Below are 27,792 nucleotides of genomic sequence, written 5' to 3'. Positions count from 1 at the left end.
TAATGACTGCTTACTCTTATGAAAGGAATGGATGATTTATCTTGACAGAATCTGGGTAATAACTGGAGAGTAACATTTGTTTCAGTGTTGTCATATGAGTATAAAATGCTGGGGGGAGTGACTACATTTTTTCTTTGTTTTTTGGAAACTGAATTTATAAACAGAAAAAATGTTGAGCCTTTATGATACACCTATTTTTCTCTTTGATGCAAACAGCTAGAACACTTTTTTGATATTCTAAAACAAGACATTTGTTAATCTTCGGATTAATAAATTAGGTCATATAATAAATTAGGTTTTTCAGTTTTAAAGTTCAGTAACCTCTGACCAAGTATTTACAACAATACTTGAGAGTTCCTTTACAAAAAATACATTTTCTTTTCACATTAAGCATACTGGGTATCTGTGTCTTATGACAAGCAACTGTAAAAGAAAGAGGCATACACAAATGGGCAGTTAGTATAAAAGTGCCAAGACATATTTGGAAAAGTTAATGTTGTATGATACAGTTAAAAGTTACGAGTCAAGCTGCAACAAACTTCCAGCTAGTTGTAGACTGTACTCGAGTAGTTGTTTCAAACAACTGTTTTCAAATATATCCAAATGCTGATGCAGTTAAGTTGTGGAACTGATGAGTGCTGCCTGTATGTTATCAGTGTATCTAGCCAATGCATTGAATTAACAGCCTTTTTAAGGCCATGCAGGAAAAGAAAAAGGAACACACCCTGAAATGTAGCAAGTAGCAAGAGCAATGCTTACTGCTAAAATTGTGCACATACTGTACACATATGCAAACACAAGGGCACGCGTGCACACACACTTGCATACTCACACTTTCAAATCAAATAAAACTAGGTAGAATGAGATACTCTCATCTCGTCTTTCCTAAACACAAATGATTAAGCAATGCCTGGAATGCCTGTGTTTCTGTTCTGGGTAAAATCTCAGTTAAAAATACATTCAACAGGGGAAAATACAAAATTATACTGATATATACTGTATATATAAATACCATATATATATATATATATATATATATATATATATATATATATATATACTGTATATATACATATATATATATACACATATATAGTGTGTATATGTGTGTATGTATACACACAGAGATGTATGTATACACATACACACATATATACACACACAGACATACAAATGCTTTGTTTCCAGCATAACTTTATTTACATAAATATTTCTATAAAGCTAAAGTTTTAAAGAAGCATGATCTCCTTTCTTTCTGAGCTTCCAAAAAGGTGCTTGAGTAATATACAATTAAAATTAAGCAGCTTCCTAGCATGGAAGTTGTTTCTAGTCTGCATAATCAGTAACAGAAAAAACCCTTAACATGATTTAAAAAAAAGTAATCTGAGCAAGATCTTCATCCAACTAATCTATTTCTTTTCCTCCAATGAAATATCTTTGAAACACCTGAAATTGATACACAATGGTAAAAGAAAGGAAAAAAGACACACACACACACACACACACACACACACACACAAACAAAACACGCACACACAAGCTCTGGAATCAGATGGTGTTTTTAACTTTCCTCCCTTTCTCTCCCTCGCCACTACTGTTGTCAAAAGATCCAGTGCTCATATCAGGAATTATACAGGCCTTAGCCACTTGCTGATTGCAAAAAAAACTTGACAAACAGCATCAAAAGGAAAAACAAAAAGCAGCACAAGGTATAATTGTACACAGCTTCAATAATTCACCCTTTCTAATTCTGCTTTAATGTTTCCCTCACTATGTCATTAGCTCTTGCAGCTTCTGATCAGGTAGAAAAACATAGTTGCAGCTATACCACACCTGTGATGTGACAGGTACTATATTTTTGTAGCACAGCTGAAAAAAACAACCCAGACTTGGTTATTAAAGTTCAGGTATGGTTATGCTTATACTTCACTGCAATAAATGCTATTTTGGAGTGATAGGAAAAAAGCTATATTCTTATATTGTTTGACTCCAAGTCAAGCTGACCAGCTTTTCTTCTTTGAGGCTTCCTGTTATTACCACTCAAACTCAACCCCAATTTCCCCTTTCCAAACAATCTCTATTACTATGTTACAAGCAAAACATCTTAACAAGTTTTAAAACTTTGGTTCTAAGAAAACACTTGGTCAGTTATCGCAAGGAGAAATGGGAATGCTTGTTCTGGCACACTGCAGGAGTCAGAGCCCATCCCAGTAAGGTCTTAGAGCTGTACATGAAGTCACAAATCCAATACAATCCACTAAGCAAGTGCACAATTCTAGTTTTATCTTAATAGCAGACTCAGTCTTTGTTTCTTCTTAACTTCTTTGTAAGGGTGCAACTTCTCACACTGTCTGATAGAAATTATCTGCCTGTAAGTTGTTCTGTTTTTGCATGCTGTAGAATCCACTGTATCTTGAGTCTGGGTCAGCAATTCTGAGCATCCTTTGAGAACTGTCCACCTGAACCATAGTTCCTTTCTTGCAGTCTACGTACACCAACTGATTGTTTAGACAAGAAGGCTGTTGGAATATAGAAAGGCAAAGAATAGGAAGTCAGGATATATACGAGCTAGTAGTCCTTGCCACATCTTTTGGTAGAGCATTTCATAAGTCAATTATGTGCTGTGCGGAACAGTGATTTCTTTAACTTAGGAAGCTGGCTTTTACGAAGTCAGACAATAGCCCAACTAGCTCAGAATTATCCATAATGACTGGGAGATGTTAACCAAGAATTCACACAGGAATCTCCCCACCCTACCTGGAGGGGCCAGGAATTGAATCTGGGACTTTTGCATGCAAAGAGCATGCTTTACCACTGAGCTGTGACCTGAACCTACTGCCAAAAATTAGCTCACGCTTTGCATGTAAAAAAATCCCAGGTTCAATCCTAAGGATCTCCATTTAAAAGAATTGTGTAGCAGATAAAACCCGGAAGAGCTGCCATCTGTCAGAACAGAGTAGATAATATTGGACAAGATAGACAAATGGTCTGATTTGGAATCAAACGGCTTCCCAAGTCCCGGTGATTTATATGAATGCAAGTTCTAGCATTGTGAGCATCACTGTTAACCATAATAGTTGGTCCCTATAAAGATTGGAATCAAAAGCTAGAGAACACAATCCAAATAGCAGAAGAACACTCAGTTAATTTGCATGCACAAAAGTGACCTCCATGAGTCCATCATTCAGATCCTTCACAGTGTACTCCTACTCTAGAGAATAATGGCAAGCAGAGAGGATTCAATAAGTACCTGATGCAGCCTTTGGCCACAAATGAAGGTCTTTCTGCTACCTATGATAAGTAATATTAAGCGCAGAAGGGAAAGCTGCAACAAAGGTTGCAGCTGCATCTTTTTATATATCAAGGACCAGGCAAGCGTTGATGTTTCAGACCTTGAACCTACTAGGAGGCAAACTCTAGATCAGGCATCCCCAAACTTGGTCCTCTAGCTGTTTTGGGACTACAACTCCCATCATCCCTAGCTAACAGGACCAGTGGTCAGGGATGATGGGAATTGTAGTCCCAAAACATCTGGAGGGCTGAGTTTGGGGGTGCCTGCTCTAAATCTTATTTGAACAAGACCCCATACAATCTGGGGTGTAATCTAAAACATGTTCAAAGGGAAAAGCCAGACAGACATTAGTCTTGCCCTCCTGCCTTTTTGGAGCTTTCTGCCATCCCTTTTCAATTTTTGTTCAACTGTCTTAGCCAGTTCAAGAAATCATGCTACCCGTTTATACCAAATGCAGTACAAGAAAGATGGTTTAATGCCTAAATATATGAACTCCATTTACCTTTGTTGGTGCTCTGTAGCAGGACACTGGTATCCACTGCTTTTTCTGATTGATAAGTAGAAGTGCTATTATAAGAACGAGAGCTGTCATGATGGGCACTGTCACCCAGGCAAGAGAACTAAGAGATGCCTCTGCACTTGGTTGCGATCCTCTGGTTTCTCTATAATCCCCCTGAAGATGACCCATATCTGAAAGGTGTGAATAAGCATGTTGGTAATGAACCATTAAATAACACCCCTAATAGAGAATCAGAACAGCTCCATCATGCCACTATTTTTAAAATCCCAAGACAAGACACCATAACTGCTACCCTGAGTAACAATAATTCTACACTTTACCCTATCAAGTTACCTTGGATATGCATTATCTTACATAATAAGATGACATGTAACAACAAAGTGAAAGAGTACTATAAAATTACAGTAGAAATTACAGTAAAATGCATGAAATATTTCCATGGCACTAAAACATCCTATTGAAGACATGGAAGGGAACTGATTCTGGTAAAGTCCATAATGTTTGAATCCAACATACCTAAAGGATCACCTCTTCTTCCTTACTCTTTATAGTAGGGGTGGGTAACCTTTGGCCCTCCAAATATTATTGGGACTGCAGCTCCCAATTCCCTGACTACTGGCAGTGTTGGCTGAAGTGGACAGAGTTTGCAAGTCCAACATCTGGAGAGCCACAGGTGCACTACTCAGCCTTTTGAATTGACTGTCATCTTGAGTTTATCATTTTACACAACATTGTGACCACACTGTTGGCAAGGAAGCCCTTCCAGTGAGGGATGCCTCAACGCACCTGCCCAAACAGTAGGCAGAAGCTACTAGCAGCAGCAGCCCCCATACAATGGCCAACAGAAAGCAAAGCACAGTAATCTCAGGGGCCATGGAATCCTGAGCTATCCCTGATGTCATCAAGTGACAGCAATGGGCCCAATGCAGATTTCACTGTTTCGTAAGTAAGTCTTAACTGGAGCTAGATATTTCTTATAACTTATTGGCATACTATTTTGAGAAGATGAGTTATTGAAAGCTTTATATACATTTATATTCACTGATCCAATTCCAATTTAACATCGTAACAGAATTAAAACCAGTTAGAATTGCTTGAATTTTTTTTTTTTTTTTAATGCAGCAACTACACTGATTACCCCAAAAGAAATAATCCTTCTGTTTATTATCTGCTTTGCCTCTGGTTGTTTTAATCTCATGAAACCACATGAATTTAGAGGCTATTCCTATTGTCTTATTGCTATAAGACAAAGGTGAGATATGAGGTTGATTGGAAAGGCATCTACAATAGGTGATGTGGGTGAATGTAGACTAAACGTACAATGCTTGTATCAATATAAGCAGAAACTCCTAAGTAGTTGGATGTAAAAAGAGAAGAAGAAAAAAGAAGAGAAGCATGGCGGTAGATACTGGACTTAGGCTCTGTAGTGAAACCTGGTTCTCTTAGTCATGGATATGTTTTTTAAAAGACTCCAAAAAGTGATTTTGAGCAAAAACCCCTCCCAAGCAGCCTCTGATTCATGACATGAAATACAATTTACCTCTGTGGATATGAACAATGTCATTTTCACTGTGTGTAGGCCAAACTGGTGCTTCCAGTTCATTATCTCCTCTATGATTTGTCTTCTCAATTGGAATGTTGGTAGGTTCAGGTACATACATTTCTATTAAAAAAAGAAAATTGTCAAAGGAACTTATAGCCATTAAGCTTCATCCCATACATTTCCTGCATTTTAATGTTTTACTCTATCCTGCCCACCTACTGCTTCTATCATGAGGCCAAAGTAAAACTATGAAGTGTTTGAGATACCTTTTGATACTTCATTAATGTTTTTCTTGATATTTTCTGGCACATTTGTTGTTCCTGAACATGCCCAAGAAGGTAAATTTTGAGTCATCAAAAATAAAATAATTTAAACAAAGGGCTGTTCTAAGTGTATCACTACTGGAAAAAGGCACAAAACGTAGGCTTATGTGCTCTTCTCTCTTCCTCCAGTACAGATGCATGGAGGAGATTTGAGAAAGTTGCTTCCTCTTTAACAGTAGCTGTAATTTATTGTTAGATCCAAAAAGGGCAAACTGTGGTTCAACTACAGCTTATTTTCAAACAGTTATACCTGAGAGGACAAAATGGGTAGGGGAGTGTGTGAAGAAGAAGAAGAAGAGTTTGGATTTGATATCCCGCTTTATCACTACCCAAAGGAGTCTCAAAGCGGCTAACATTCTCCTTTCCCTTCCTCCCCACAACAAACACTCTGTGAGATGAGTGGGGCTGAGAGACTTCAGAGAAGTGTGACTGGCCCAAGGTCTCCCAGCAGCTGCATGTGGAGGAGCGGGGAATCGAACCCGGTTCACCAGATTACGAGTCCACTGCTCTTAACCACACTGGCTCTGGCTACCTAATGTTAAATCACAGTTTACTTAACATCTGAAATAGGCCAAATAAAATACTGTAGAACAAGCAAAACTTAAAAACTGTGATAGAAATAAATAAATAAATAAATAAATAAATAAATAAATAAGGCATTTCTGTTTATTGAAGCATATTTGAATGGCTGAATTATTTGTTCTGAGAGAAAACAGGAAAATATTCATTTGCTGTATTCCAAATCCTGATTCAAGATATATTATATCTGAAACAAAAACAAAATGTTTACTTAATCCTCAGTCTAAATCAGGCATCACCAACCTTCAGCCCTCCAGATGTTTTGGACTACAATTCCTATCATCCCTGACCATTGGTCCTGTTAGCTAGGGATCATGGGAGTTGTAGGCCAAAACATCTGGAGGGCCGCAGGTTGGGGATGCCTGGTCTAAATGATACCAGCGGTGTCGTCTTATCTTTCTCAATACAGTAGCAAGATTGTAATATAGTTGCTGGGAAGGTTTCAAAGGAGGCAGTTTGGTTACCAGTATGTCTTGCAATCCTGGATTTGCATAGTATTTGCATGTCTAGGTGAAGTGATTATCTATTTTATGCATGTGCAAAATTCCTGATAAACTCTTAACATAAATATGAACATAACTTACCTGGACACATGGGACAGCAACTTCCTTCCACGTTGATGGGCTCCACACAAGGAAGAGGAGGGCAACTGACTGTGGAGCAAAGGGTCTGACCCTGCAGACAGTAGCAGTGTGTGCAGCTATCAATATCCCAACGCTCTTCATCCGCGTATGTTTTCCCATTAAAGTGACACACTGCCTTCTTTGATGTTGTGTCTTCTGTTGAAATAATATTGCCACAATTGGGAGTTTAGAAAGCCATTTCAGAGTAATTGAAAAAGAGAAACAAGTGATTATAGACCCTGCCTTGGGACTAGATGATTTGTGGTTGTCGTTGCGTGGCAGGTTGACATTCTGCTCTTGGCTGGAAGCATCTTGTAATGGTTGTGAGGGGGTTACTTGTGCGTAAATTGCCTTCAGTTTAGTCAGTTTGTTTGCTCAACCATGTTTAGGGTTAGAGCTCGCCCTTCGCGACCTGTTAGTCACTTGCAGAATCCGTCAGTGGGCGTTTCTTGAACCTCTTCCAGCATAAAAGCTGTTTGACCCCAAGTCTCCTCCTATGTTCCCTGCGTGGAACGCGTCTGCGCAAGTGAGGGGAAGGCAGGGGCGTGCCAGCGCTCTCTCCACTAGATTTGGGTGAAGGGTCTTGGAGCCCTGTCACCAATTCCTCCATCTCCCTCTCTTCTCTATTGGTGTTACGCTGAATTCCTTCCCCCCTGCTGGTCCCCTCTCCGGCATCGCTCTGGAGCCCTGCCTCCGCCTCTTGCTCTGATGTCAGTTCCCTGACACATCTGTTTACTGCTAATCAAATAATATATAGCAGGTACTGAAGTTCCGTTATGAGGAGAAAGGAATCAAATAAATTTTGCAGATCTTCTGAGATCTGAATTGTTCTCTTCAACTTTTTCAGTTAGTGAGAAATTAAAACATTTTTGTGTTAACGTTTTTCAGTTTATAAAATAGATAATGTATGTATTTAATGTGGTGTTGTGACTGGAGTATCAATACTAACCAGCAAAATCAGAGTTAAAACCTTTGCTCAGTTAGTTATGAAGTCATTAGGTTAGTCTCCTTTCTCTGCATTAATTCCTCCTCTGTGAAATGGTAATAACAGTCTGCCTTATACCTGATAAGCAGTGGAAAGACTTAAATGTACTGGAAAAAATTATTAATAGAGCCATTATGCTAAAACCAAAACTGGTTTTACTGAAGATACCTTAAGTAAAATAAGTCCACAGTTCTTATTTCTCTTGGTTTCCAATGAAATTCAAAATAAAAACTATATATGTCTATGCTTAATGCAACTATTGTTTAATTATATTTTAAAAGTTTCAGAAACTCAAGCAGAGATGCATGAAACTTCTCTAACAAAGCAAACCAAAACCACTCTTATTCTGGGCTGGGGTATTTGGCTTAGGTGATCTTTTGGCATCCCACCAGCTGCTGGGCAGTATTATGTAAGGTTCCTCCCAGTGGGAATGGTATGTTCTGAGGGCAAGAAGTGGGCAATGGATGCCAATATGGTATCAGAGCCATTGTGTGACAGCACTAGACACAATTGTCTTGCCCTTTCCTGCACTGCAGTCACAACCCTAAATTGCTAAAATCAGTAACTTTAGTAACTTTATGAATTATTACTTACAATGTTATCTATTTGCTACATTTTAATTCTAACTTTCCTCCAAGATGCTCACTGGGGTGCACATGATTCCTCCATTTTATCCTTATATCATGGTTCATACATTTCTGGGTTACTGGGTCATTTCTAGAATCTTCCCTATTCAGAAATTGCTGAGAAAATATTTCAGTATCCAGGTTTAGGGGATTACTCTACAGTGAACAACTAGGAAGGCATGATTTGGGTATTGACTTCTATGTAGTGTGGGGAGACCGCAGTGGAAGAGGGGTGTTGAAGAAACACAATAACCTGAGGCTTATTACAGATGTGATGGGATTAAAATATCAGCCAAATGACCCCTAGATATTTTGGACTACAAATGCCATCAGCATGGCCAATGGTTCGAGATGATGGGAGATTTAATTTAAAACTTGTGGATGACACTAGGTTGGGGAAGGCTGTCCTGGAGTCTGGACGTTAAAAAATTCCATCAAGCACCCAGCCACAACCTTCACCTATCTGTTAAAAAATCTGTTCAGAATCTTGGTCTTTTGAATATACATCTGCCATACTGAAGGCATGTAAAACACTGGCTGTTCCCAAGGTTCATTGCTAAGGGAGGCACTTTTATGTGCATCTGGTCTCTCTTCTGCACAGTAATTTTATGCTGTTGACAACAAATAGAAGCCAAACGCATGGTATCGAACCATGGACTGTGCCAGGATGAGTGGGATCAAAAAAACAGTTTCAATGTGCAGTGCTGCCAAAAATAGGAGTGTTTGCATATGTAATTCTTTGTATGCTGGGGTGGGGGCAAGAGTTATTATAAATTAAATCTGTTTCTAGACAGAAGAGGGTCCTCTTAATAGCTAAAGATAATCTTTTTGCAGCAGATTTTCCTTACTAAATAAAATTTAAAATAAGAGATTAAAGGATAATGCCACTGCATTAAAAACCAACCAACACCGTTTAATGTCTAGATGCACCCTTCAGCTCCATTGGCACCAATGAAATACAGTTTTCAGTTAAGTCAAGTTCCACTGCTTTTAGTGGGAGCAAGGCATGACTCATTATGGCTGGATTCTGGACTGATGAAAATAAGAACCTATTTTGGCCCAAAATGCAACAACACATTCTCAATCCTATGAAATACTTTCATGTTAGAAGATGACATACATAAAAATATATCTGCTAATAGTATTAATAAAAATAGTATCACTGTTCTCAGCAGAAACAGCAGGATACACATGAAATAAAGCATAGAAGTCAAAGGTGGTAAAAATTGAGAAGACACCATGATATGGAGTAACTGATTAAAAGCCCTCCTATCACATCATTCTTTCCCCTTTTCAGAACTTACCTATACAATAAGGACAACACTGTCCCTTTCTCAAAACAGGTCTGTCACAAGATACTGGAGGGCAAGACTCAGAATAGCAGCTGATTTCACCATCCATGCAAATGCAACTGGTACAAACATTGGGCTTCCAGGATTCAGCAGTCAGGAAAATATCACCATCATCATTTTTGCAGTAGCTGGGCATGCTCTCATTGCTTGACAAGGATGGCTGAACCGGCTCATCTAAAAATATAAGCATGTAAATAAGCAATCAAGACTTGCAAGGCCCTGCCTATCCAAACCAGTGGGAGGAGTCATCCTGTTAAATGAATGTCCTCCAGTCCACTCAGGCAAAATCTAGGAAATGACTTTGGTGAGCAATTTAGTTCTCAGCAGTTGCTCTCCTATCTTTCATAGTGTAATTTTTATTTAAAGGCCTATCTGCACAGTTTTTTGTGATATAAAGTACATACAAGCCATGAAAGATTTCTGAATTTTGGTAACTTTACCTATCACACAGTTCCCTCATTCTTATATCACTATAGACTTGCATTTGGAGAAAAAGAGGTACAACTTTGAGATAGCATTATGAGAAAGTACAGCTAGCTGTTAATTTAGTCATGCCCGTCAGGAAGTTGATCCACACATACCTTCCCTGAATACAAAGGCTGCACTACTTCTGGGGCATGCTTAATCAACAGTAGTGGGTCTCACAAAGTTAAAGGAGCAACTTGGCAAGTACAGAAAATTTACCCGTAATTTTATCTGTATTTAAAGTTAAAATTAAATTAAAATTAAAACTTTTTTTTTTAAAAAAAGAGGACTTAAGTCTGAAGTGAATTTTTGCTGGATTAAGAAGCCCATCACTCATGCTGTTTACAACACTTTTTCAGGAAAACACATTTTAATATAGTGAGTTGTATACAATGAAGCTTTCCTGTTCATGCAAGGACTTGTGCTTGCACAACTGAACCTCCCCTCCCACCATGCACCCCCACCACCAACAGAAGGTCAGGGGGTGGGGTGCACAGGGAGGGGGAAGGGAAGTTCTGTTGAGCAAGTCAAAGTCCTTGTATGAAGGAGGCAACATTCTTGGATATAATCTAGTATTAGCACTGTGCTTTCAAATAATGAATTGTACAAACACAGTGGTGCCTCGCAAGACGAAAATAATCCGTTCCACGAGTCTCTTCGTCTAGTGGTTTTTTCGTCTTGCGAAGCATCCCTATTAGCGGATTAGCGGATTAGTGGCTATTAGCGGCTAAGCGGCTATTAGCAGCTTAGCGGCTTAGAAAAAGGGGGGGGGAGGGAAAAAACTCGCAAGACTCGCAAGACGTTTTCGTCTTGCGATGCAAGCCCATAGGGAAATTCGTCTTGCGAAGCGCCTCGAAAAACGGAAAACCCTTTCGTCTAGCGGGTTTTTCATCTTGCGAGGCATTCGTCTTGCGGGGCACTACTGTATACTAATGAAAATTCAGTTTGTCAGAATGTAGGCTCTAGAACAACCCATAGTAAAAGTTCTGCATCATAGTAAATGAATGTCTAATTAAGCCAATAACTTTTCAGTAATTCTTGTTAAGAACGTCTTGATTTATGACTGAATATCTGCATGCTGGCTCTCATACTTCCTGTTAGCCACAGGTTATGCTATCTGTATCAGAGCTTTCAGCCCTACTAAACACTCTTCTAGCTTCACAGACTTTTGTTCAATAATTGTCAGTTTAGCTTACTTCTTGCACACTTTAACAGGGATTAAGTATCATATTTTAGAACAGCATCCTGCATAGAGAGAACAAACAACTGGGAAGTGTATGCTGAAACCTGGAAAGTAATGCTAACCTGGGCACTGAGGACAACATGAGTCCTGAGTACGGGAGGGGTTCCGACAAAGAAGAGGTGGGCAGACTTCCGTGTCACATAAAACTCGTGCATTATGACATGTGCACTGTGTACAAGTATCAATATTCCATGTATCTCCTTCCAAAAAATACTCTCCTCCTGGAACATAGCAGATGGTTGGACCACTGAGTTCCGGCTTCTGCACAAGGGATTCATCTGAGGGGGGAAAAGAACCCCAAAACAAAGTAACAGAAAATTAGACTGCGGAATTCAAGCAACACATTAAGTTTTGCAACAATAGATTTATGAACCTGTTTATGCATAGATAACATGTAAAAAAAATATATAGTACAACATTATTATGTTAAAAACCCAGTTTCCTGTATTTCATCAGCAGTGCGATTGAGTAACACTATTTTTCCGCATGCTATCTCATATGTGCCAGAGCCAAGGAAATTTAAACTAACTACAAATCACCAGTAATGAATATTCCATATAAATAAATGTAAAACGAGGCACAGAATGTTACCATGGCTACCAGTCTCACAACAACTTTAGAATACCAATAACATAGCTGTCCTCGGTCCTTTTTCCTTACACAACTGACCTTCGAAGTTTGAGAGAATTATTAGCAATATGTCAAGATCACAACAGTAAATGACTATTAAGAAAATGTGTTTTTTAGCATGTTTCTGGACAAATGCCCATCCAAAGTAGCTTAGGGGCAAAACAAAAGATCAAACCAGGGCTAAATTTAAAACCTACAAATCAATCCTTGTCATAAAAATCGACTGCGCTTCCTCACACCATCTCCCCCTTTCCCTGGGTCAAGCCTTTCAATACTGTACTGCACAAGACTTTTATATGCAAGGAGGGTAATAGTAGATTCCTTCCTTACTTCTGATTTCTAAGTCAGGTCACATGGAATAACCATGTTTCCTAGAAAGCCTAACCCTCTCATCTTCAGTGATCTACTTTTGTCCATAATTTTTCATGCTACCTTTTTCCTTTCACTATAAAACCACAGTGGGCAGCAACTAGACTCTTGCATGCTACCTATAACCTTGAAACAGAGCACAGAAACCTTGCTAAACCCAACACTTTAAAATTGTCCCCCATAATGCTTAATGTGCTTTTGACACACCTGATAGCTGCTTGCAAGGTATACATTTGAAAATCAACACAGCATGAAAATGAAATATACAGATTAGTATTCAAACCCTGACCTAAATTCTGGGCTTGAATACAAATTTGTATTCCAGTGCTCCAATGGTCAAGTACAGTGGTGCCCCGCAAGACGAATGCCTCGCAAGACGAAAAACTCGCTAGACGAAAGAGTTTTCCGTTTTTTGAGGTGCTTCGCAAGACGAATTTCCCTTGCGAGTTCTTGCGAGTTTGTTTCCTTTTTCTTAAAGCCGCTAAGCCGTTAATAGCCGCTAAGCCATTAATAGCCGTGCTTCGCAAGATGAAAAAACCGCAAGACGAAGAGACTCGCGGAACGGATTAATTTCGTCTTGCGAGGCACCACTGTATAATGAGAGTTGCAGTTAGCCATCACTGCTTTAGGCACAGGCTAACACATACACACAGTGATTCAGATTCTGTTATGATTCAAGAAAAAGCAATAGTTTGTAGTGATGTTTGGGTTAGTTTCCTTGCCACATCAGGGTGAACTCTGTGCATAGAGTATGAAATAGGTGAACATATGCAGTAAGAAAAAATACTAACTCAACTAATAAATTGGATTCAAAAGTCACTGACAGGTTGGCAGCAACTGGGACAGAATTTGAGAAATATTATGCTGTCTGCCTCACAGTAAGTGCATCTAAAATTTAGAGAATTCTACTCCCCTCCCCCTTTATTGGAAATAAAAACTGCTAAATGCTGAAGTACACCTCCTTCCTTCTGCTCTCAAGACTTTATTTGTCTGCATTAAATTAAAATGCTAACAGTACTCAGAAAAAATACTAGGCAATATATTTTATGGCTAAAACTGAACATTTGTGATATATAAACTTAGTGTCAATTGTTAACTTACAAAGTTCAAGGCAGAATTATGTGGAGACAAAATACTTTTGTCTTTACTGTTCAATTTTCCTCCAAAAGGAGAAAAACAGATGCAGATAGAAAGCAAGGTGTGCTTTATAGCCCAATAGGGAACACAAAATTGTACCTGGACATGATGGGCAACATTGCCCTGGATGTATGGTGGGATTGCCACAGTTTGGTACAGAGCAGGTGATCAAAGCACACATCTCCCGTCCATTATGACAGTAGCATTCGCGGCAGCCATCATGCCAACTTTCTTCATTTTCATGACGGTGCCCATCCACTGACAAGCAAGAACCTGCCTTCGCTGGTGGCATTACAGAAGCTGGTATCTCTGTACGAGTTTGTTTTTTAAAAAAACAACCAGTGCATTAATAGGATGGTAATAACAACCAACAGCTAAATCTTCTCTTGTATTTGTTGTAGCAACTTAGTAAAATGTTCAGACTGAGAGGCTATGTATAGCATAGATTTCTAATACGCTTCCAACAGCAGAATGCTGAAGGGCACACATACAGAACATTTAATAGTTAATGGGAACAAACTCAAAGAACTAGAAAGAGATCTGTAGGTTTATTTTTTCAAAAGTTGATAACAGAAGAATATTCAAACACTGCATTCATGAAGTAGTATTCTCCTGTATGTATCCACCAAAAGGTGGCTCCGTGAAGGACAATACTATCTTTCAGAATGCATGGGAGAGCGATCTAACTGAAGATTGTGAACATTTCCCAACTATTTGGGGTATTGAAGTCTGGAGAACAGTTACTCATTGCCTCCTCTCCTTCTGTTTAACATCTACCTAGCCAACAGCCGCCTAGAGTGGCTGGGGAAACCCAGCCAGATGGGTGGGGTAGAAATAAATAATAATAATAATAATAATAATAATAATAATAATAAGTAGTAGTAGTAGTAGTAGTAGTAGTATGCTAGGTATTAAAGGGCTGTAGGGTTGTACAGATCTGTTTTATACCACTGTTTCTTACTGAGAACTTGTATCTTACACTAAGGACCAATATCCTGGTCCTGATCCTTTCCTTGAGTGATGCTCACATCACAAGGGCTTCCGTGGTCAATTCAAGAGAAATGAAGATCCATGTGTCCATTCCTCTGAATGCCAATTAGAATTATCCAGCGAAACACATGCACCTAAGAGCCCTATGTCTACATAGTTGCTCTGGATAAGGGTGCATAATGAATCCACTACAAATAATTGGCCATTTTTCAAATAATTGACATCTATAATGTACAGTGATCTTTTAACTGTAGGTATAAAAACACTTTTAAGAATATGATACTATAGAGGGTTTTTTATAGATTGAATAAAATAAGCAATAATTGAATCTGCTTGTTCAAGTTTTTCATTTTCAAATTCCTATTAATTAATTAATTAATTAATTAATTAATTACCACCATCATTATTATTGTTATTATAGTTGGGGTTAGATGGGACTCACTTTCAAGACATATTACATTTTCCTTAATATCAAAATGGGTTGAAAATAACAGCTCTGAAGGAGTTGAATCTACCTGTACATTTGCAGACAAGGCATCCTTGATTGTTTTGCTGGTAGCCCATTGGACAAATCTTACCACATGAAAGTTCTGGGCATTTTTTACAGCGGCAAATTTCACATCCATGTTTGTTCTTCCTACACGATTTAAAAAGATATATATTTTGATTAGTTATACTTTAAAAAGCAGCCTAAACATTTGTAATTACTACATTTTTTTTCCTGAAATGACAAATGTTGAAAGTTATTTAATTATAATTCTGTTCTCAAAGGGAGTGAAACAAAAAGAAAAAAAACCTTGTAGAAGAAATTTAAGCCTTTTGTTTGTATTGTGAGATGGCTTGCAGCAAGGTCCTGTTTATAACATCACTTAGGAACAACTGTTTTGGTGTGCATATAAAAACACCTACAAATTACAGAACATTATGAACTCTTCTCCATCTCATAGGCAAAGAAACAGAACAAAACTAGACAACAATTGTGTAAACAAGATTACAAGTTTTTGATTACTTGCAATCTTTTATAACTTTTAAAGAAAACAGCAGCTTCCCCCACCTCAGGACTGAAACTATGGTGGTGGTAACCCTTCTCCTATAGAGGAGTGTGGAACACTTTTGACCTGGTGGGTCAGATTTCCTGCATCCGCTGGCCAAACATGATGTCACAGAGACATCAGGTGACTGATAGGTGGTGGCTCCCACCCACGTGGGGGAAAGGGTTGTGCTTCGCCATTGCAGTGCCTGTCAGGAATGTGATGCTAAAGCAGGATCCAGCAGACCTGAACTGTCTGCTCACCAGACCTTCCTGCTCAATACAGGAATCTCATTCCCCAGTGCATTCCCCAGGGAATATGCTGGCAAAAAAACTCCCAGAACAGAACCCTCTGTTCTAGGTGATGAGTGATGGTTAAATTCTGCTGGCTGAAGAGGCTGGTTTCGCTAACACATTCCCCACAGGATGGGGTTGTCAGCTGATGGATAGGTGACTGTGGTTTGGGGGATATGGCTTCACAAGCTACCATAACCTGGACTTCCAGGTGGGCCAAGATTGTCCTGTGTGCCAGAAATTCTGTATTCCTGCTGTAGAGTTTTCACAACAAAAACTAACCGCCCCACCTCTAAAGGTGTCTTCTTTCTTTCTAGGGCAAAAAAGCACCTGTGTGGGATTTTAGCTGGGAAAATGACATCAAGAAAAGTTTATAGCTCCCTCCCCTGCAAACTCTGAGTAGACCTACTGAAATTAATGGACCTAAGTTAAGTCAAGCACATTAATTTTAATGGGTCTATGTTGAGTAAAACTTAAGGTGAATATCACCTTCTACCTGCATTTGGGCTCATTGCAGCTTAAAAAAAAAAGACTTGAGGAGGTACAAAATCCATGCATGCATGTGTAAAATTTACTTGGGCCCTAAGATTGTGATTTTAAAATCATTTACTATGGAGCTACACAAAGTGGGACATACTTTGGAGCATAAGGATTGCACTGTAAATTTATAGAAGGATCTAATACTATGAGAAATAAGAAAAGAAAGATGTACATGAATACCAGGATCAACATTTTAGAAAGGTCTGGCATATCTATCTCATAAGCTTACCTTAAAACCTTAAAAGAACCATTACCACTTAGGCCAACCCTGTGCTCAGAAACTCAGTTGGCTGGACATCTGTGCGAACAGCTACAATTCCATATTTGAATTGACAACACTTAGAAGTGCGTGCTGACACTAGCAGCAGCCACAGAAAATTATAGGTAACTTAAGAAAGATGTATCTTTTCCTATGTTATTTTTTTAATAGAGCTTGGCACAGCTACTCCTGTTCATAGAATTGTAGAGTTGGAGGGACCCTGAGGACCATCTAGTCCCAATCCCCTTTAATGCAGGAATATGCAGCTACCCCATATGGGGATCAAAGCTGCAACCTTGGCATCATTAGCACCACACTCTGACCAACTGAGCTATCCAGGCTATCTCAGAACAGAGAAAAAGTAATTCTTGTCTAAACTATTTCAGTAAGATTTTGGCTGTGGCCTTGTCTTATCTTCTTTCTGAGTTCAGAAGAAAAAACTAAGAAACTCATTTCATGTAGGAATATGCAAGATGCATCAGTCTTTATTCAAAATTTCAAGTGCAGACATCATCTTATCCACCAGATGCGGCACCAGTACAGAGTCTGACCCAATGGTTAAATTTCACCAGCTTCTCTAGACACAAATGAAAAAGAGAACTAGAGCTGGGTCTCATCTATTTATTGACGACACAGCACTCCAAATCACTGGATGACCTCTCCCAGTGGTTTCACGCGGGAACAAGATGGTAACCATGTGGAAACACCACAGACCAGCAGCGAAGCAACTAAAAGTAGTTCCACAGTAGTTCCTTTTGGTTTGTCCCTCTGGGAAGGACCAGGAGCCACTGCAGCAAAGTGCATCCAAGTCCTATTCCAACCAGGCAACCTGGAAACTTATAATGGTGATGGTAGTGAAAGCTGAAGAGAAGTCCAGCAGAACCAACAGCCTACCCCACCCTCCCACGGCCAGTTCCTCATCAGTATATCAAACAAGGTGATAATGACTTCTCTCCATCCTGAAACTGAACTTGAGGCTGGACTGAATTAGATTTAGATAATTTCTAACATCCAGGGATCCCTTGAATTGAGCTGCGACCACATGCACCAAGCACCTTGCCTCAAAAGAGATTATGGGAGACTGTCTGTAAGTTGTCCAAAATGTTGTGACTTAGAAATAGTTTCTTCAACAAAGTTTTACAACAGCCTTGTTGTAGATTGTGGAGCTATATTCTCCATCAGTCTAAGGAGGCACTGACCACTATCTTTATGTAATCGCCTTCTCTTTTTATAGTATCATTTTTTGCCATTTCTAGGTAATCAAAAGCATTTGTAAATGTATATACATTCAAAGTTATCCATGTTGATATGTACTTCTGAGTCTATTACATACTCTGCATGCTACATATTTTCCTATTATACATAGAACAATGTTAGTGGGCTTTACACAGTATTATTTGTTTATGGATTGTGATAAGTATGTTTTAAAAGTAAGAATACGTACAAGTATCCAAATGGACAGTACTTGTCACATACTATGGGTTTGCATTTCTTAGGTCGTGGGCGACACTGGCAGGTCTTACAGTTGTGGACATCAGTCTGGAAGCCAAAGGCACAATCCAAGGAACAATCTGACATGAGGTCAGTACACAGCTCTTCTCCTGTGAAGAACACATGAAACTTAGCAAAAACAGCTAATAGTTATTCGTATCAGAAATGCAGGCACATGAAGAATACTCTCCCCCCACCCCCGCAACACACCTCACAGAGTATGGTATCTTGGAATAGGTCATGGCAGCCTGACTGGAATCATGAGCAAGAACATATCATTTTGATGCAGTTCACATTTGTGTAGACTACTAGTTAGGCAAATGTTTAAGAAAGCACAGGAGGGAACCAACAGAACTAGTTGCAAAATGAATTTGCCTTTTCTGGAAGCAATAGATGAAGACAGTAGTTGTAGTCCAAAGACAACATTTAATCATAACGGACCTCTCTATTCAGTTAAGAGTCCCCCCCCCCCATATCTTCTCTACTGCAGCTTCCACACATAAATTGCAAACTGCAGTTTAAAAATCATGCTGCCTCCTCAGAACTGGAATCAGTTGCAAAAGACCACCAAATAAAAGCTTTGGGTACATGGGTTTTCCCCTAAACTACATAGAAATGGCTTCCCTAGACTGCAAGTAGGGAACTTGCCTACATATACACCAATTAAACTAATTATGTTAATAGTTAAATCAGCAGGAGTTTCATGTAATGCATTCAGAATTAGGCATCAGAGCCTTGCAATTCTGAAAGGGCTATAGAATCCTCACACCAAAGAAGTCTCTCATTTACAGATTTTCAAACCACTTGCTGTTGAAATTTACATAAAATCATCATATTTTTGTCTAGAATATATCCACAGGATTCGGAATAATACTAATAAGTGAGACCATTAGTACTTACCTGTGAAGTGTTATTTTTCATGTATATCATGAAATCAGGTGGGATGTGAGCTCCACCAAGTGGTTGAAGGCAGAAATTGCTGCTCAATTTGAAGAGGCTTCTGGTGCTTTGTTGTACATACAGCCAATTGTACACAGATAAGCCATGTATACAAGAAGCAAACAGCAAACACAAAAAGGCAAACACGCAACAGTCCCTGCCTAGAGAAAACTAGAATGTGGGAAAAACTGGCAAGTTTCAGAAATTTTAACAGAAGGAGTTAGGCAGCCAGTATAACCACAATAGGGTGATGTCCTGGTATCATGTTATATGTATGAAAAAGAACCTTCACAGGTAAGTACCAATGGTAACTTTTCTCTTGTGTATCATGACATCATGTGGGTCATACCCAAGCTGACCCATGTAGGGTTGGACATTAATAAAAGGCTGGCTACCTATTAGGGACAGCATGTTGTAGGACACACTTCCCCAAAGCTGTCTCAGCTGCAGCAAAGAAGTCCACCTTATTTTATTTATTAGATATATATACCACCCTTCATCAAAAGATTTCCGGGCGGTTCACAATGTATAGTGCTTGATACATGCATTGGGGTTAGCCCAAGCGGCTGCAGTACGGTGCAGGAGCATTTAAAGAGAATGCTGCCCCTCTTTCGGGGATCCTTAAGAGACCAGAGATGGATGGAAGGGAATTCCAGCTGTAGAACTTTGCAGCACCCAGCCCAATGTTATGGACCACCACCTATCTCAGTACTTTAGAATATGACCTCCCACTGGTGGCAGGGTTGTGTCAGAACTGATTATTTTTTGTATTTGAACTGAGAGGAGGAAGAGAACATGCTCTGGAATTGCTGTTGCCCTCTACTCGGAGTTGTTGCCTATCCCAGAAGGGGTGAGAGGACCAGACATATTTTCCTCTGAATGGACAAAAGGACTGAGGCAGTTGGTATGGGTGGTAGAACCAATGAAAAGGATAGTGATCTTCTATTTTCTTGGCCAAATGCATAGACTTCGTCTTGTCTTTAGACTATACTACGTCTGTGCAAATAAACAAGAAAAATGTTGAGGGAAAGGAAAAGTGGTAGGTGGCTAGACCAAGGGAGAAACAAGAACTCAGATTAACCACCAAGGAGACGGACTTTACTGAAAAGAAGCTACACAGACCCAAAAGGTTGAACACACTCATACCTACTCCAGAAAATTAGAGACAAAAAAAGGTTCTTCAAATTGAACAGATATTCCTTCAACCACTAGGGGGAGCTCACATGATATGTACAAGCAAACAGATGCAAACAGTTTTGAGTGACTAATAATGTACTACTGAAAACTTTTACCTTACTTTTTAATAGTATCGTAAATAATACACAAGTATTTTACAGCTACTAAGGTTGCAATCCTAGGTCCACTACCTTGTAGCAAGTCCCACTGAATACAAGAGGTCTTACTTTTGAGTAAACAGCATTGCACTGTAAGGCATAAAGAAGCGATCCACAATATAAGGAAATGCGAGGCAAAGGCAACAGAAAAGGAAGTCAAGAGGTGAAAATGAATGGATAATAAAAATTGGATGTACCTGAGAATGGATGAAACAATGGATCAAACCATTATGCCAAAATAAAATACTGAGAAACTTTCTTAATAGGGTAGTTCAAAAGGATTCTAAACGTCAATGTTGTTAATCTAATAGAGTACAGTAAGGATACACTCTGATCTCCTGAATAGAAGAACTAATTTTCTGAATGAGATCAGTGATAATTCAGCACCAGTCAGATGCCACTGAGTTAACAACCCTCTTTTTCCAGATACAGATAGGTAGCCGTGTTGGTCTGCCATGGTCAAAACAAAATAAAAAAATTCCTTCCAGTAGCACCTTAAAGACCAACTGAGTTAGTTCTAGGTATTAGCTTTCGTGTGCATGCACACTTCTTCAGTATCTGAAGAAGTGTGCATGCACACGAAAGCTAATACCTAGAACTAACTCAGTTGGTCTTTAAGGTGCTACTGGAAGGAATTTTTTTATTCTCTTTTTCCAGAGTATGGTAATCAGAGGTACAAGACATCTGAAAATGAAAATGCCATTTTTAACTGTCATTATAGTCGTTGATTGATGATTTTTATAATCCTTTTTAAAAAGAAGATACATAAGCTTATGTCCATCACCATATCTTATGGCAATGAATTCAATAAAGCCAAGGATATATTGCATCAAAAATACGATAAGTATCTTGAAAAGTAAGCATAGTAACAGCATGTATGATATATAATCCATTAATACAGATGTCACAAAGAAAACAGTGTGGCTTTTCCAAAGTACTATGCAACACCTGACATGCAAAACTTCCAACAACATTAATGGCAAATTATGTCCCAATAACATTGAAGTCAAATTAAGATCCTTCAGACCACTTCTTCCAAATACAGCTTATAACTATGTGTGGATATCTTGCAAGTTAGTATAAATTCACATATATTCATAATACAGCATTATTATGCATTACAGCAGAGGCAAAATCTCCTTCCCAAATTGCTCTTGGTAATTTGGATGTGTGGTAATAAAAAATATTTTTACCAAATACATAATGTGGGATTAGCCATTTGTGCCTGCACACAGATTCTTCGTACACAATGAAAATCCTGGACCACTTACTTCAAAGACTGTCTATTGAAGCTTGGGACCCAAGAGAAAGAGGAGGCTTCCTTCAACTCCACAGGCAGCTAGTGGCCTCCATTGCTTTTGGAAACCAAGAAAGTGATGGAAAAAAGTTTCACGTTCCACCTAGCCTGGAGGAAATGGAATGGGTCTTTTCAAGTGCTCAGGCAAGACAAGGAAAAGTCATTCAAAACTCAGCAATGAGATTTAGGAATGTAAGAACAGTATCCTGTGTTTTTCGTTGGTTGCAACTGTACTGCCATATTCCTAGTGTATTTCTGGAGCACTTATATATATAAAAAATAAGTCAATGATCTGAGAGAAACATACTCAATTCTCCTCATGTTTTGGACAGCATCTGCTGAATCAAATAAGTTCTTGGTCAGAATTGTTTTCTCAAAATGGTGCTAGTTTTCAGACTTTGAGAAACATCCCCTTCCTCTTTTTAGATGGGTACTTTTATTATAGAGGGCACTTTGCTAACTGACTTCTGATGCATTACATAGTTTTTGCCGGTTTTAAAACTACAGTGTTTTATATTTGCATAGTTTATTGTTACTGGGTTGGATCCAAAGAAAAGTCTACAGAAGGCGACTCCTAAAAATATATTATAATTTAGTATAATATAAGTCATAATTATAAATATTTCAAATAAATAAATAATTACTTTCCTGCCCCCTCCTTTCCCTGGCAACTCACTGAAAAGTCTGTTCAAAAGGCGGGGGCGGGGGCGGGCTGTGGCTGAAGAAGTGGGCCGCAGCATGGGAAGTTAAAGGGAATCCCCCAGATTGGGCAGAGGCAACTTCCACAAGTGAACCGCTCACACTATTCAGTAGGACCTTCCAACCTGCAGGAGCAGTTTTTCACAGGCTTGCCTGGGGGAGAAGAGGAATGGTAAAATCAGCACCAGGCAGCCCCCTTCTGCGGGCTTTTCCGGATCTACCCCATTATATTTTATGCCAACTGCTTTAGGACTGCATAGCTTCTCCATTGCTTTAGGCCTGAATTGGATATTTCATCCTAGGCCAAAATGCCAGGTATAAATTAAGTAACTTATTTTTTCTATTTTGCCTCATTTTTTATTTGACTTTCTTCTGGTTAAATCCTTTTACCAAATTCTATCTCCCCTCCTTTCTTCTTGATCTTTCCTATTCTTTTTCAAAAGATGTCCAGGCGAAACAGTAAAGAAAGAGAATTCCACACTTAGTGGAAACTAATACAACTTGACTAAAAGCTGATGAATACAAATAGCAACCCACTTATTGGATATTATTTATGAAAGCAAGCAGAACTTTGAGCTACTTGTTCTTAAAACTCACCCAGCAAGAGGTGCTGCTTTTCTTATTCCCATTTCCTTCCCTTTTACCACACATGTAAAAGGGAAGCCCAACTTGTATGCTGTACCATGTTACTTGGGGACAAAAAAAAATAGTAGGTACAAACTCAGTTCAGAGGGAACAGGCACATGCTGCTGCTACACTGTTAAAGCTCAGTAGGTCTTAGCCTAATAATTGTTTGTTAAGGGAGATAACCTGGAAACTCCATGTAAACCATTCTAAACTTCTCAGAGTGTGCAATATAAAGCAAGCAAACAAGCAAACAAATAGGCAAGGTTTTGCAACAACCTGAATATGTTATCTTCAGTTTGTGCTCTCAGCCAAGTGCCACCTACTACTACCTCAGAAGGCCTATCAAAAATTGAAACACCACCTCCTCTTTGGGAACTTAAAATCCAAAACCCCATTGCATATGAATTTGTGAAAGCTGACAACCTGATAGTCAATTCAAATGTACAGAAGAAACACGAGAACACTGCAAGTTCAAAGATATGTTAGTTTTTAGAATTTTCAAACTATGGTTTGTATAAAAATATTGGTAAGACAGAAAATGATGGTCACAACTTGTGTTGTACAAAATAGTAATGAGTAGCTACAGCAATAACCACTGTGATTTTAAAAGATAAGCTGTGAACATGTATAGAAAACCAGCTTACTATATCCTTAAGTGTACCTTGTTTACTATATGTTCACAACCATAAGGTGAATCAGAGAATCATCATAGAATTGTGGAGTTGGAAGGGGCCTTGCAATGCAGAAATCTCAATGAAAGCATACATGACAGGTAGCCATTCAACCTTTGCTTAAATACCTCCAAGGAAAGAGAGTCCACCACCTTCCAAGGGAGACTATTCCACTGTTGAACAGCTCTTGCTGTTACAAAGTTCTTCCTGATGTTTAGTCAGAATCTACTTCCTTGTAACTTGAAACCATTGGTTCAGGTCCCAGCCTCCAGAGAAGGAGAAAACAAGCTTGCTCCATCTTCCATGTGACAGCCCTTAAGATATCTGAAGATGGCTATCATATTTCCTCTCTGTCTCCTCTTTACAAGGCTAAACATACCCAACTCCTTCAATTGTGCCTCGCCTCATAAGGCTTGGTTTCCAGACACTTGATCACCCTGGGTGTCCTCTGCCCATGTTCCAGCTAGCATTCTTACATTGTGGCACCCAGAACTGGACACAGGACTCCCAAAGTGGTCTGACCAAGGCAGAATAAAGCAGTACTGTTACTTCCCTTGACTTGAACACAATCGTTATGTTGATGCAGCCTAGTACAAATTGTGTATAAAAATGTTGAACAACAAGGGGCTCAGGACAGAACCCTGCGGCACTCTACTTGTCACTTTTTTTACAGGGTGGCAGGGAACCATTAGTAGTCTTTAGGTTTGGTCAGTCAACCAGCTACAAATCCACCTAACAGTTACCTCACCCAGCCAACATTTTATCACCTTCTCCACAAGAATATCACGGGGAACTTTGTCAAAAGCCTTACTGATATCAAGATACATTATGTCCACAGCATTCTCCTGATCCAACAAGCTTGTAACTATCAAAAAACCAAACCAAACCAAACCAAACCAAACCAAATGAGATTCATCTGGCATGACTTGTTTTCGAGAAACTCATGCTGGGGTAATCACAGCCTCCTTTTCTAAGTGCTCACAAATTGACTATTTAATTATCTGTTCTGGGACCTTTCCTCATATCAACGTCAAGCTGATCGGTCAGTAGTTACCTGGGTCTTCTCCCCCGGCTTCTTGAAAATGGGGTCAACAATTGCAGACCTCCAATCCACAGGGACCTCAGCAGTTCTCCAACAATTCTCAATGATTATAGACAAAAGGCTCTGAGATTACATCCATAAGCTCCTTTTGAGTATCCCTGGGTGCAGCTCACCAGGCCCTGGAGATCTGAATTCATTTAAAGTAGCTACATGTTCCCTCATCACTCTCTTTTCCTATCTTGGTCTGCACCTCCTTCCTTGTATCAATTATTCTGTTATCACCAGGTGGGGCACTGTTTTCCTTTTGCATGACGACAGAGGCAAAGTAGGTGTTGAGCAGTTCCACACAGAGGACCTACCACTTGTTTGTTCTTCCTCTTTAGGTGCCTCTCACCATTTTTTCTTGTTGGAATTGCCTGCATTTGTGCCTTCAATATTTCACCTTCAATGAGAAACTCCCATTCACCTTGAACTCCCTTTTTCTTTGAGTATTTCTGACCATGGGATCTCACCCAATAGCTTCTTAAGCTTTCTGAAATCAGCAGTCTTAAAGTCCAGAGTGCATGTCCAACTACATTCAGCTTTCCCTTGCCTCTGTATAATGAAACCCAAGAGAACACAACCACTTCCTCCCAAGGTTCCCATGTACTTTCACTGCATTGATCAGTTCCTTCCTGTTGGTGAGGATAGTGTCCAAGAGAGATAACCTCCTTGTTACTTCTTCCACCTTCTGGGAAATGAAACTGTCAGCAAGGCAACTGAGAAATTTGTTGGGCTTTATATTCTTGGCAAAGTTTGCATTCCAAGAGATATTGGGGTAATTGACGTCTCCCATGATTCGTATATCTCTCGTTTCTGAATGCTTGGTAATCTGCTCTATCAAGGCACACCCAAGTCTTCAGTCTGCCTTGGAGCTCTATAGCAGACGCCCCCATTAAGGTCACTGTTGTTTCCCTCTCCTACAAATTTTACCCATAAACTCTCAATCTGTCTTCCATGTTCCAAGTCACAGATCTCTTCACAAGTGTACACATCCTTTATATATAATGCTTCTCCTCACTTCCAGCAAGGTAACCAACTTGCACTTGGGGAAGACAAACATGGGATAGGTGTTGCGGGTCACTGCAGCAGCTCCTTCATTGTCCATGTCTCTTGGGGCCCAACTGACGCATTAATTCCCATTTACTGGTGGCAGCAGGGACAACAAACCCTACTGAAACCAAAGGTATGGAGATGTAGTGCTTCAGGGAGCTCCACACTCAGGACTGATTTTTCATTTGGTGGAGGTAAAAATGCAGATCATGTTCAACTAGATCAACTCTATAATGTTAGAACTGACATACATCACAGTATATTTTGCTAACCATTATTAGTTGTTTAAAAGAAATGCATTATATGGTAGAAATGCTAATGAATATTTCTTCCCCCAGCTTGTATATATTTATTTCTAAAGGTTTTTTGAGAATCACAGATTAAGTATTCAGCTACCATAAGCAAAGTGTAGTTCGAATAGCAACTTAACAAAGAAAAAATTGCTAGCCTGTGCTTTCTTGCCTTTTATCATCACTGTTTATAAGTACAAATAAAACAAAACAAATTAAAGAGGTGGAGGAAACAACAGGACAACTAGTCATGGTGCCAGGCAAGTGGCCAAGAAGTAGAATTTCTGGGTCTGGGGGGGGGGCAGAGAAGCAGGGATACTAAGGATGGGGAAAACAGGATTGCTCAAGAAGAAGAAAAGCTCCCTGGTTTTTGGCAAACTCTTAAGAGCAGGAATGGATAGCATGCAGGTCACACTGAACCCACTGTGGGTTCCAATCTGTCCCATGAGGCCATTCCCCTCATTCATCAGCTGATTGGCAGTGGGACTGAACAGCCTTTACCAAAGGTGTCATGGGCTTTGAAGACACTCGAACTCAGGACGCAAGGGAGAAACGTGCTAAGAGGAAGGCACGCTTGGCAAATCCACACCGTGATCGACTCCCACCCGGAAACCAATGTCCCCATTGTAGAAGGACGTGTGGATCCAGAATTGGCCTCCACAGTCACTTACGGACTCATTGTTAAAACCGTGTTTATAGAAGACAATCTTACTTGGCTACGAGTGATCGCCAAAGAAGAAGAAGAAGAGGAAGAAGAGGAAGAGGAAGAGGAAGAGGAAGAGGAAGAGGAAGAGGAAGAGGAAGAAGAGGAAGAAGAAGAAGAAGAAGAAGAAGAAAAAGAAGGCAGTGGGAGCATGCCCTGCGCCAGAAGTTGCAAGCAGTTTCCCTTCTGTAAACAACCCTGTGCTGCTCCTTGAACCACTGGTGCTTAAAACCTTTAAACCTCTGGAAGTTTAAAGAATAGTGCAGGACTATTTAAAACCTCTTTCACAAATTTCCCTACATTCCTCTTCAAAACTCTAAAAACTAGCTATTTTTCTGATATTCAAAGAGTAGCACAGGACTGTTTGCAACACTGCCCAGCTGTGCATTACATTCAGAACACTCAGGGCTTTAAAGTGCAGCATCTCCTGATGTCATAAGGACATCTGTGAAATAGGATATGGATAAGGATCTAGTCCACCAGTGAGAAATGGTTCACCATCCCCTGGACTGACCAGACAGAAGAGAGGGGCAATCAAAAAGAACAGCAAATTGCATTCCCTGTAGTCTGAAGCCTCTAAATGACAGTTTGTCAAAATCACTGTCAGGGTTGGAAATGCAGGACTAAATTCCTAAGTGCAATTATATTTAAACGTGTCTATAATTATAGCTATAGATCTGTCTATGTTTTTAGCTTTTGTTTATTTCAATCTGCATAAGTACTATCACAAATCAGCTCTCATTGATCATTCTTAACCCCTTGAAAAGGCACTGCTGATAAAGTTACAGCTTATGGCTAATACAATCA

At 39.5% G+C, this 27,792-nt stretch overlaps 1 protein-coding gene across 2 annotated transcripts in view; it reads right to left on the bottom strand.

Moving 5' to 3' along the window:
- Window positions 1-1,049: 1,049 nt before the first annotated feature.
- The window catches only part of CRIM1 (cysteine rich transmembrane BMP regulator 1), a 130,046-nt gene continuing 103,303 nt past the window's right edge, over window positions 1,050-27,792 (bottom strand). For both annotated transcript variants that reach the window (XM_081857659.1, XM_081857660.1), the window contains 9 exons: window positions 18,245-18,401; window positions 15,193-15,314; window positions 13,787-13,996; window positions 11,614-11,829; window positions 9,796-10,017; window positions 6,842-7,036; window positions 5,353-5,475; window positions 3,795-3,982; window positions 1,050-2,519 (listed from right to left, as the gene is read on the bottom strand). In XM_081857659.1, the coding sequence (XP_081713785.1) occupies window positions 2,343-2,519; window positions 3,795-3,982; window positions 5,353-5,475; window positions 6,842-7,036; window positions 9,796-10,017; window positions 11,614-11,829; window positions 13,787-13,996; window positions 15,193-15,314; window positions 18,245-18,401 (1,610 nt within the window). In that variant the 3' untranslated portion in view covers window positions 1,050-2,342. The remainder of the gene's footprint in view (window positions 2,520-3,794; window positions 3,983-5,352; window positions 5,476-6,841; window positions 7,037-9,795; window positions 10,018-11,613; window positions 11,830-13,786; window positions 13,997-15,192; window positions 15,315-18,244; window positions 18,402-27,792) is intronic.

Source organism: Podarcis erhardii (genome assembly GCF_964252035.2).
Source record: "Podarcis erhardii genome assembly, chromosome: 3".
NCBI classification, from domain to species: domain Eukaryota; kingdom Metazoa; phylum Chordata; class Lepidosauria; order Squamata; family Lacertidae; genus Podarcis; species Podarcis erhardii.
The sequence above is the reverse complement of the archived record's forward strand: the minus strand, read 5'-3'. Positions and strand labels throughout refer to the sequence as shown.